The sequence below is a fragment of the Mobula hypostoma genome, chromosome 2 (genome assembly GCF_963921235.1).
Source record: "Mobula hypostoma chromosome 2, sMobHyp1.1, whole genome shotgun sequence".
Classification (NCBI taxonomy): Eukaryota; Metazoa; Chordata; class Chondrichthyes; order Myliobatiformes; family Myliobatidae; genus Mobula; species Mobula hypostoma.
In genome coordinates, this window is record NC_086098.1 from 17,631,545 (window position 1) to 17,644,274 (window position 12,730).

The 12,730-nt window shown below is 35.5% G+C and overlaps 1 protein-coding gene across 2 annotated transcripts in view; it reads right to left on the minus strand.

The window, feature by feature from the left end:
* Window positions 1–9,819: 9,819 nt before the first annotated feature.
* The window catches only part of gopc (golgi-associated PDZ and coiled-coil motif containing), a 53,042-nt gene continuing 50,131 nt past the window's right edge, over window positions 9,820–12,730 (minus strand). For both annotated transcript variants that reach the window (XM_063033722.1, XM_063033711.1), the window contains one exon: window positions 9,820–11,991. In XM_063033722.1, the coding sequence (XP_062889792.1) occupies window positions 11,879–11,991 (113 nt within the window). In that variant the 3' untranslated portion in view covers window positions 9,820–11,878. The remainder of the gene's footprint in view (window positions 11,992–12,730) is intronic.

Below are 12,730 nucleotides of genomic sequence, written 5' to 3' on the forward strand. Positions count from 1 at the left end.
TAACGCCAATCTTTTGCTGATTTATTTGCTTAGAAACAAGTGCTCCTAAATTTAAGTAGTATTACGAGGAATTTTGGCAAGGCCATCTGCTCAAATTTGTTTGATTAAATACAAAGAGCATAAGAAAATTGGGGGAAAAGGATGGAGATGGTTTAAGTAAAAAGTCCAAAATGCAAGAGGTGGTTAACTGTCATGTGCTCTCTATGGAGAGAGAAGATTAACTTATCATGTTAAAACCTACTACTGACATTTAACCATAGATTTGTATCATAATTTCTAACACCCCTCTCCCACCCCACCTCCCATTCCCACTTAGCATAGATACCAAATGGAATGGATGAGACGCCTCCCAAGTAATGCTGTTGATGAATCCAAAGAAACGTTTCCAAACTGTGTGGTTTATGTCGACACAGTAACCTGTTACAGTCGCCAGCCATATATAATCAAAGTTCAAAGTAAATTGATTATCAAAGTACATATATGCCACCATATACAGCCCTGAGATTTACTTTCTTGTGGGCATATTTAATAAATCCAATAACCATAATAGAATCATTGAAAGATTACAGCAACAGGGCTACGGTAGGAAACTTTGTCACATGGTGTGAGCAGAATTATCTGCAGCTTAATGTGAAAAAGTCTAAGGAGCTGGTGGTGGACCTGAGGAGAGCTAAGGCACTGGTGACCCCTGTTTCCATCCAGGGGGTCAGTGTGAACATGGTGGAGGATTACAAATACCCGGGGATACGAATTGACAATAAACTGGACTGGTCTAAGAACACTGAGGCTGTCTACAAGAAGGGTCAGAGCCGTCTCTATTTCCTGAGGAGACTGAGGTCCTTTAACATCTGTCAGACGATGCTGAGGATGTTCTATGAGTCTGTGGTGGCCAGTGCTATCATGTTTGCTGTTGTGTGCTGGGGCAGCAGGCTGAGGGTAACAGACACCAACAGAATAAATAAACTCATTCGTAAGGCCAGTGATGTTGTGGGGATGGAACTGGACTCTCTGACAGTGGTGTCTGAAAAGAGGATGCTGTCCAAGTTGCATGCCATCTTGGACAATGTCTCCAATCCACTACATAATGTACTGGTTGGGCACAGGAGTACATTCAGCCAGAGACTCATTCCACCGAGATGCAACACAGAGCGTCATAGGAAGTCATTCCTGCCTGTGACCATCAAACTTTACAACTCCTCCCTTGGAGGGTCAGACACCCTGAGCCAATAGGCTGGTCCTGGACTTATTTCCTGGCATAATTTACATAGTATTATTTAATTATTTATGGTTTATATTGCTATATTTATACTCTGTTCTTGGTTGGTGCAACTGTAATAAAACCAAATTTCCCTCGGGATCAAAAAAATATGACTATGACTAACTTGGTGTTCAACCAGTGTGCAAAAGACATCAAACTGTGCAAAATAAATAATAATAATAATAATAATAATAATAATAATAAATCAGTAATAAATATCATAAACATGAGATGGAGAGCTCTTGAAAGTGAGTCCATAGGTTGTGGGAACATTTCCGTGAGGGGGCGAGTGAAGTTATCCCCTTTGGTTCAAGAACCTGATGGTTTAAAGGTAGTAACTATTTCTGAACATGGTGGTGTGAACCCTGAGGCCCCTGTACCTTCTCTCTGATGGCAGTTTAAAGAAAGCATAACTTGAATGGAGGGGGTCGCAATGATGGACACTGCTTTTCTGCAACAATGCTCTGTGTAGCTGTGCAGGTGGGGAGGACTTTACCCAGGATGGACTGGGCCACGTCCACTACTTTTTGCTCAATATAATTACCTGCAGCTTTATGGTCTTGTTATTTGGAACTTCTTACATCATTACTGATGATGAGAGTGGCGGTACCGAGCTATCGTAATCCTGTAAAAATTTTGAATACCGAGAAACTGAGGGAGGTGGCAAGAGATGCAAAAACTGAAGAATCATTTACACTCCAGTGTAAATGGCTTTATTTTAGAAATCAGGTGTTTTTAGTGCTTCTCACTAACAACTGAGCCTCTGCCCCCATCAAGCTGAATTTCACTGATGATGTGTAGGATTCAGTAAATTCAGTCTGATTTTGTGCAATTTGTTAGTTTTTCAATGTTCCAAAACATTACAATGGATTAAAAAATGATCAGGTTATGTAATCATTGTTTGACCGAACCTGTACAAATTTATTGATATTCCCCTCAGTCACTTCTTTAGAATTATATACCCCCCCCCACCATTCCCTACTCTGATCTTTTACCGTTTATCACCTCCCCCTGGGTTCCCACCACCTTCCCTCTCTCCTATGGTCCATTCTGCTCCCACCCCTCATCAGATTGTTTCTTCTTCAGCCCTTCACCTTTCACCTTCCCTTCCCTTCCCCATATCTTTTTATTCTGGTATCTTCCCCCTTTCTTTTCAGTCCTGATGAAGGGTCTCAGCCTGAAAGGTTGACTGTTCATCCATTTTCATACATGCTACCTGACATGCTGAGTTCCTCCAGCATTTGCTGTGTGTTGCTCTGTATATTGGAATAATAGTCCTTTTTTTTTACTTTAAAGTGGGTTATTGTTTATATAATGTGTCAAAGAAAATTATTCATTTCAGTGTAAGGCAAAATTTCAATTATATCATTCAAAACTTGATGAGTTCAGCCTAAAGACAGCATTAATAAATAAAATGTCATCTGACTGCATAACACATGGGCTTCAGTTATATCTTCACAGCCTTTACCAGCCTTTAGAGAAGATGCACTCAGTGCATTTCTGGGGAAGGTATAACCTGTAAAAAAAAAGGATTACACCTGAACTCAAGGGGACCAATATCCTTGAAGGCAGGTTTGCTACAGCAAATCAGCGTTCCCAATATTTTTTTATGTCATGGAGCCTTACCATGAACGAAGGGGTCTATGGAACCTAGGTTGGGAAGCTCTGGTTTAAACTAATTTGTCAGGGAGATGGGAACTGGAATGATAGGGTAAAGATGGAGGCAGTTGGTATACCAGTAGATGCAGTGTGTAGTGAGACTGAGAGGAAGGAGAGGGAGATGATAGGGCAAAATTGCTGTCAGTGTGATGGGTTGAAGTATGTCTTTAAAGTAAGTGGTAGGTTCAACTGTTCAACAAGTTGGAAAAGTGAGAATAAAGTAAAAGGGAAGAAGGTGGGTGAGGTTACAAGTCTCCAGAATAAATAAAAAGGTAATAAGTTTAGAAAGGTATCAGCATTTAACTTCCAGTGACATGGGGACAAATTTGAAAAGGTTGATGGAATACAGGACTGAAGATGTTATTAACAACCACAAAATGCTGGGGGAACTCAGCAGGCCGGGCAGCATCTGTGGAAAAGATCACAATCGACGTTTCGGGCCAAGACCTTTCTGAAATGGCAACTGCACTCTTTTCCATAGATACTGCCTGGCCTGCTGAGGTCCTCCAGTCTGTGGTTATCACTTGGATTTCCAGCATCTGCAGATTTTCACTTGTCTGTGACTGAAGGCATGTAAAAAGCACCTGGTTATGTAACTGCAGTGTGTTTTGTAAATATCACACAATGTAGTCCCCACTGAACAAGGCACTGGCTGTGAGGGAAGGCTGTGATGGCCAAGTCATTAGGTATATATAAAGTGGAGGTTGCAAAGTTCTAGAAACCAATTGAATGCTCTTCTTATAGACCTATTTCCTTACTTAATGTTGATACTAAAATTTTATCTAAACTTTTGGCTTGTAGGATTGAAAATATTTTGCCATTATCTCTGATGATCAGACTGGATTTATCAAAAATCGATACTCCCACTTCAATATTCATCATTTATTGAATGTTATTTATTCTCCTAAAGAGATTTCAGAATGTGCAATATCCTTAGATGCTGAGAAAGCCTTTGATCAGGTTGAAGGGAATTATTTATTTAAAACTTCAGAAAAATTTAATTTTGGGCTCGATTTTATTCAACGGATTAAGTTACTTTATTTATCTCCCTCCGCTCAGGTTCTTACTAACCAGACAAGGTTGTCTTTGAGTCCTTTGCTTTGATTTGGTCTTAGAACCTTTAGCTATTGCTTTCCAGGAAGCTAATGATATCACTGGTATCTTAAGGATGGGTATTACCCACAAAGTTTTGCTTTATGCTGATGACTTTTTGCTCTACATTTCTAATGTGGAGTCTTCTTTACCTTCTCTACTTTCTTTACTTTCCTGCTTTAGTCAGTTTTCTGGATATAAACTTAACTTTCATAAGGGTGATTTTTTTCCTTTGAATAATTTGGTATTAGTTAATACTAACCTGCCTTTTAAAATTGTAAGAAATCAATTTACTTATTTGGGCATAACAATTTCTAGGAATTATAAATTCCTTTTTAAAGAATTTTTTTTACACTTCTGAATTACGTTAAGAGGGCACTTTCAAATTAGTCACCCCTCTCTTTATCGTTGATTGGCCAAATCAATTCCATTAAAATTAATATTTTGCCTAAATTTTTATATTTATTTCAGGCTATACCTGTTTTTATTCCTAAATCCTTTTTTGATTCTTTGGATTCTATTATATCTTCTTATATATGGAAAAATAAAATTTCTCAATTAAATAAAGTTCATCTTCAAAAAACTAAAAAGAATGGAGGTTTAGCCTTACCCGATTTTAGGCTTTATTACTGGGCAGTCAATATACATTTTGGTTATATTATATTAATCGAGAGGACTGTCCAGTCTGGGTTTCTTTAGAAGCAAATTCTGTTAATAAATTCTCTGTCATTTCTCTTCTCAGATCCTCAATCCCTTTACCTTTAAGCAATTTAACTGATAATTTTATAGTTAAACATACTTTGAAGATTTGGGTACAATTTAGAAACTATTTTGGTTTATTGAGTTTCCAGTCCCATTTTTTCTAACTATTTTTTTAAACCGTCTATGACTGATGTAGTTTTTAAAGAGTGGAATAGATTGGGTATTAAATGTTTGTTGGAGATAGTTTCTCTTCACTTGAACAACTGTCAGTTAAGTATATCCTACTGAGAGCTCACTTTTTTCGATATTTACAAATTAGAGACTTCTTGCGTTCCCAAGTACATACATTTCCTAAAAGTCCAGATAAAAATTAACTTGATATAATTTTTAATTTGAAACCCTTCCAAAATGCATCTATATCTAATATTTATGGTATGTTGTTCGAATGAGAAATATTCCTTTAGATAAAATTAAAAATCTTTGGGAACAAGATTAACAGATTTCAATTTCTGAGGACACTTGGAATGAAATTTTTAAATTGGTTAATACTTCGTTATGTGCCCATCATTCCTTTCTACAATTTAAAGTGGTTCAAAGGGCCCATATGTCAAAAGCTGTCTCATTTTTATTCGGATACATCTCCCTTTTATGAAAGATGTAATAATGGAGAAACTTCACTAATCCGTATGTTTTGGACTTGTCCAAGTCTTGAAAAATATTGGAAGGAAGTATTTCAAACTTTTTTGGTGCTTTTTAAAGTAAATTTTAAACCCAATCCCTTGACTGCCTTATTTGGTATTGTTGGAGGAAATTATGTTATTTTGGTCTTTATTTCTCTTATAGCCAGGAGGGCATTGTTGCTTAAGTGGAAGGATGCCACTCCGCCTGCTCATACTCATTGGTTACATGATGTTATGTCTTGCTTAAATTTAGAGAAGATTCGCTGTTCAATTTCTGAACCTAGACAAGATTTTTTTTTTTAACATTTTGGGGACCTTTTTTGAATTATTTTCAAAATCTTTAATTTGCTATTAAGCACAGATGTTGGCTAATAATATTTTACTATGTTAAGGATTTCTTCCTTTTCTTTTTTTTAAACCTAACAGCTGTTTTTTTTCTGGTAGTGGGTTTAGATTTTTTGTATAATAAAATTAAGTCTTTTCAATATTATGTTTAAATTTAATTTTATATGGATATGGGGCAATTACACTTCATCTGTGATTTCAATATATTGTAATCGATATATATTATATATCCTACTGTACTCTGTATTCTTTTGTAAGAAATTAATAAAAATATTGAAAAAGAAAGAAAAGTTCCAGATTAGTAAAGTTGTTAAATGCTACAGGTAGAAGGCAAGAGGATGGGGCTGAAAGGGATAATAAACCAGCCATGATTGAATGGTAGAGCAGACTCGATGGGCTGAATGGGCTAATTCTGCTCCTGTGCCTTATGTCCTTAAAACTCTCAGTTCTCTTAATGTTATTTCAATCGACATCCTCAATAAAATGTGCATATGAATGATTGGGAATTGTAAACTGCCATAGACAGAGAATTGTTTTCCAAATTCACCAACATCCTAGAAAGCACTAATTACTTTTTTTCATTCACATTAGAAAATTACACAAAGGCTTATTGGTAACAAGAATAGGATTTTAAACCACCCTCTTCGCATCTATTCCATTAATTTTATTACAATTGAACAGGTGTATGGAGCCCATGTACAGCAGAGGAAAGTTCAATCCCATTGCCCTTCCTGACATCTGAATACTGGCTACAAAGAAAACGCAAAAATTCCAGATTTTTAACACTGAAAGTTGAAAAGAAATTAATCTAAAATATTGTACTGTGTAGGTCCCAGAGAGTCACTGGTTAACTTGCTGGTTATCAGACAGTGGGTCCAACTTCAAGAAGGTTCAATTGTCATCATCATGGTCATTCCCCCCCCCCCCCCCACCCACCAAGGACATACTCTATTTTTGCTGCTGCCATCAGGAAGAAGATACAGGAGCCCGAGGACTCACACCACCAGGTTCAGGAACAGTTAATACCCCTCAACCATCAGACTCTTGAACCAGTGGTGATAACTTCACTTGCCCAATCATTGAAATGTTCCCACAACTAATGGACTCACTTTCAAGGATTCTTCATCTCATGTTCTCAATATTTATTACTTGTTAATTTATTATTTGTAGTTGCACAGTTTGTTGCCTTCTGCACCCTGGTTGAACATCCTAGTTGGGCAGGCTTTGATTGATTTTGTTAAACCTATTATTCTATAGATGTATTGTGTATGCCCACAAGAACATGAAACTCAGGGTTGTGTAGGCTGATGTATATGTACCTTGATAACAAAAATTACTTTAAACTTTGTCACGTTTTCAGCAGATGAAAGTCCTGCTCTATCTAAATATAGTCCACAAAAAAAGCCCAAATGAACAACAGACAAGGGTTCTCATCTACCTGATGTTATTGCAGTCTGCTAACACTATCTGTTTCATTGATGTTTCTCTTAAGTAAGCAAAGATCATCAAAGGTCCTTAAGAATGAAACTTTACACATTTCAGAAATTTTTAATTGAGTGTATTGCAACTAGTTGATGTGCCATTTTTGTTATATTCCATTTTTGTTCAATTGTTAATATCACTTGGGCAATATTGTGACTTTCAAACTGGATTGATGTCAAAAGGTGATAATAGAGCCAGCAACATACACAATGCTCCTAAATTTGTGATCATGAAGTAGACATTGCAAGTATATGGTTCTTATATTCTATTTAAATACTGAGCACCAACATTCCTCACTGACAAATACAGTTAAATTTGAAACACAAATAACTCCAACGGACCCTTTGTCTTTGTGAGTTTTTTATGAACAAAACCTTTATCACAATAGAGGAGAATGTTTCTTACAAAAGTATTTTTAAGCATGTTTGCTATTCCATACTAATTTTACTATCTGCAATTTCTTCTCCATACTTGGGAGTATTAACCAGTTTGTTATCATTCTTGTTCACAGAATATTACGCATACTCATAAATATCAATAACTTAAGCCATCACCCACTGGGGAAAAAAATTGGCAGAAAAATAAAGTTTTCCCTGAACCCCATTTAGCCACAAAAGGTCAATGGAGGTCACTTTGAAAACTTCATAGTTTTTAGCACACATACCATTTCATTACCTTATTTGAAATATAACATTAATATTGTCAATAAATTACACTCCGCTTGATCTAGTTATAAAATGCAGTTGTGAATGTTAGTTGTAGAGGGAACCAACTGAAAGATTGCATTTGACAAAGATTTTTCAGTTGTCACTTCTCTGCCTTCCCAACATATCCCATTAGGAAATTCTTCCCCCAGAATAATTAAGAAAATTGCTTTATTCTGAATTTTCAGAACTAAAATATTGAGATTTACTGAGGAACATAAACTCATTGTTATAGTTTTTTTTGTTAGCAAGACAAGACTCTACAAAGCAGGTATCCTTTATGCTCTGGTAATAGTTGAATTGGAAAAGGGTACAAACACATGTCTATTTGTTGGCTGCAGTACAGAATAAGAAGCCGTATTCATGATACCTCTGCAGTATTTTTCTGAGTGCACACATCAGCACCATAAATATATCAAACAACAACATTGTTTTGAGTTATTAAGTAAACATGAAAGACAAGCCTGTTCCCAACAAATCAAGTAAGTCACCTTTGACGCCTACCGCCTACGTAAGCTGGTTGCTTGCTTGCCTAAGCAGTTTTAGCTTTGCATCTCAAATTTTATATGAAAGCAACCTAGTTTTGGTGAATTGTTTGAAGTAGTTTGTTATTGCAGTGTATAGTCTCACTCCAATCAATGCATAGGAAAGCAAGTTAGGTTTTTGGTAGCATATGTCAGTATTGTACCAATATGAAAATTTTACTGGCCGTTTGATCAATTGTGTGGAACTATGCGTGTTGATGATTACAGAATGAACAGAATGTGTGCTGGTGTAACTCTGGTTATTGGCTCTGCACTGCTACAAACAGGTTTCAGACTCCTTCTGTGACTAGTAACATTATCATCTTCATAAAACTGGTTAAAGATATTTGGAAATGACAAAACAATGCTTGATAAGGAATTCCTTTAGTCAGAGGTGAATCTGTGGAATTTGTTGCCACAGGCGGCTGTGGAGGCCAGATCACTGAGTTTACTTAAGGGAGAGGTTGATGGGTTCTTGATTAGTCAGGGCATGAAGGGATACGGGGAGAAGACAAGACTGGGGCTCAGAGGGAAAACAGATCGGCCATGATGAAATGGCAGAGCAGACTCCATGGCCAAATGGCCTAATTCTGCTCCTATATCTTACGGTTTTATAAAACCATATGTTATGCAAGGTTTAAGTATATCCTTTGCACATTTTGAAAAAAAAATAGAAGCTCCTGGAAAAGTCAAACATTTTGATTAAATATGTGAACCAGAGTTTAAAATATATGAAAGAAAGCTGTGCAAATAATCAAATGGTTGTTACATAAATTCACATTTTTTATGTAATTTTTTATGTTTCTATCCTTCTAGGTTCCGTTACCCGAAATGGGCATAAGAAATTTAATCTCTACTTTTACAATCCTGAAAAACAATTACCTTTCTCTTCCCCATTTACTTTGGCATTGTTATGCTTTCCGCAAGTGCACAGAACCCAAACTACAAAATATAAAAATATTGTCATCTAGGCAAAGTTAAGATCTTCCAAGACACAAGGAAATGATAATATAGCATAAATATATTGGATTGTAAAACAAAAGGCATACAATACATTATACACTTTGTATTAGTGAATAGAACAAAATAAACTAACAGCTCTTTCAGTTCTCTCTTGTTCAATTGACACAACAAGAGGCTGGTGCTGAAAGAAAGAAGTGAGGCTTCAGTGTCTAGTAAATAGAATTCATTACTGACACCAGTTTTATATAAAAATGTAAATGTGGACAAATGCCAGTAGTTGAGTAAATTAAACAACAGGATTTTCAGATGAACAGTTTTCTAGGTAGGCAAGAGAACAGTGCCATTAACACTTAAAACACGCTGGAGGAACTCAGCAGATCGGGCAGCATCCGTGGAAAAGATCGGTCGACATTTCCACGGATGCTGCCCGACCTGCTGAGTTCCTCCATCATGTTGTAAGTGTTGCTTTGACCCCAGCATCTGCAGATTATTTTGTGTTTACAACAGTGCCATTAAATTTGAAAAATCAGAAGTCGATGGCAAAATTGTCAAAAGCTTTCTAGAAAGTGTTTACCAGTCATTATTAAAAGAAATTGATTTACAATTGTGTTGAGATAAATCCTATATTTTCATAAATGTACAACATATAATTTCCCCACAAATTCTGAACATGCATGCTTCTACATTAGTTGCCATCCAAGAAGATTTTTTTTGCCATTTGAGTAGCATCACATTCAGCTTCAGAAACAGTAGTGATTGCAAATGATATGCAACTTTTTTGAAGAAAATGTCACTCGAAACTGTTTCAGCAGCTTAGCCCAAATGGTAAAGTGTAACAATTAAAATGAATATACTTAATTGTAGACACCACTGTTTTATAAATTAACTTTAAAGCCATGTAAAATGTACATTGTGCTAGAGAAAGAGAGGGAAAGCAATATAGAGAGAGGGAGTGAGAGTGAGAACAGGACAGAGATTGCTGGGGGTAGAGGGGGCCTTGGGTGCTGTGGAAAGGGAGAACATAAAAATAAGCATTCACCATAAACAGAGTAACTTTATAAATAGAAAAGTCCAATAATGGGTACATATTTACAACTTTGAGCTACTTACTGCAAAATAGCAATGTAACTATTAGTACAACTGAAAACAAACATACAGTATAAAAAGTGAAGCATTTGTTTCCTTATAATATGAACAGAAAGAGTTTGACCTCCATTTGGAAATACACAAAAAACAGGAGTGGCAAGTATCACTCTTCCTGTGTACAGAAAATAAGTTACTATTTTTACTAGGTGTACACTAATCTTTTGCAGCTCCAGCTTTTCTATAATCCAAATTCTTGTCATTAACTGAAAACATTCTCAAGCATGTTTACAGAAGTTAAAAAATTGCATTTTACACTGTAGCTGCACTGTGTGAATCAGAATTTTACTAATCCTGAATTAGCAAGTGACTAGTGTACAGGGAACTGTACTCTTGGAAAGGTGCAAGTTACCTGAAGAAGTGATACTATGTAAAATATACCACTATCATCTCAACTTTACCAGACATTACATTTAACATCTTTGCAGAATAACTAAATAATTACAAATAGTGCATTTCAATGCTGAATAGATATACAGTATATAGGAACTGTGTACTTACAACAACAATGTAACTCGGGTTATCTTTAAATAATTATTACAGCTGCATTTTGAAATGTTTTGTTAAGAAAAATAATCTTCCAATGAGATGCAGCTACGTGACCTAATAATTCATAACTCACTGGCTCATTAAATTTTACTACAACATATCACATTTGATAGACTACAATGTCAATTCAGGTCTAACAATCATATTGAATGCAATGCACAACATCTCTTTATGAACATGACTGTGGGTCAGGTCACAGTTACCATTAAGAGGTTCTGTTTAACAGTTCTGCACATATTTAAGGGAATTATATTTTCAGATTAATTATGCATGAACAAAGAGAAACAAATACAAATCCATAATTTTCTTTGAACCTCTTTGGTTCAACCTTGAAGCAAATATCTAAGGAAAAGACTGACAGATTGTAATTGTAAAATGCTGAAAGTGCTTCTTGTGCCAATATTGTGCACAAAAGAACCCAAAGGGAAAGTGCACAACACAGTATTAATGCATGCTTTTTGATTTTAAATTTTGTTTCACACCTAGTACATGCCAAGAATCCTTCCAGTTTCAAGTTGAGGTTTGGTGTAACTCAAAATTTGTATCTTCCAACAAATTTACTGCCAAGTCAAAATAGTTTTATACATGCAGGACTGTTAATAAAGCAATTTTGTGGCATCATTGGAACCCCTTAATCCAGAAGATAACAAGGTTATGCTTTTTGACATTATTTTTTGACATGTTAGTACACGTGATCACATTCATACATTGTTCCTTCCATACTACCAGTCAAGTGCAGAAATAACCACATTAGTGTTCAAGTAACGTAAAATCAACTTAAGATGAGGATTCTGCACCATCTTTTTGTTTGAATGTTGCATCTTCTGAAGCTGTTTCACTATTTGTTCCTGCATCTCCGTTTAAAATGGCATCCAGAACTGGTTTCTGGTCTGTTAGATTTTTTTTAAACAAAAGAAAATTACTCAACATTAATATTTGAAAATGAATGCAAAGATATACATTAAGATTTACTTTTTGCAATTTGATCATTCTAAAAATATGTAACTGCAGCATCATTTTGCGGTATAGTTCATTATAAAGTGAATAATGATGGATTAACAAATGTTGACACAAACATACACCACCAAATGGGAATTCTATGGACATATTAGCAGGAAGAATGAATAACTAATATAGAATTGTTAAGTGAAAGAAATGAAATATTGACCCAATTATTACGTTTCCAACTTCAAAACATTAAACTAATTCAAAGGAAGACATGGGAATCTGAAATGTGAGTCTAACTTCATGTTTACTTTAAGCGAGGTGAGATGACGTATGCAACTCATGTATTTATACATACATCTCAGTGAATTATTTAAACAAACAAGAATGCTTAGTCAACCAATAAATATACAAGATTACTCAAATATTAAATTCACAACACCATTGTTGGTGGGATAATGTAACATGTAACAGGCCATTAAAGTGCTAATTTCAGTGTGACAAAAATGGCAGTAGTACCCAGGATTGACAGCAAAAAGTACAATAAACTTTTAATTTTGTCATACTTTATTCCAGAAGGCAGTGATAACCCTTGGATTAAAAGTATAGAATGTGTAATTTTTAATAAACTTATCACTTAATCAAAAGATATAACTTGCAAGATGCTCAAGATTATGACAGTGC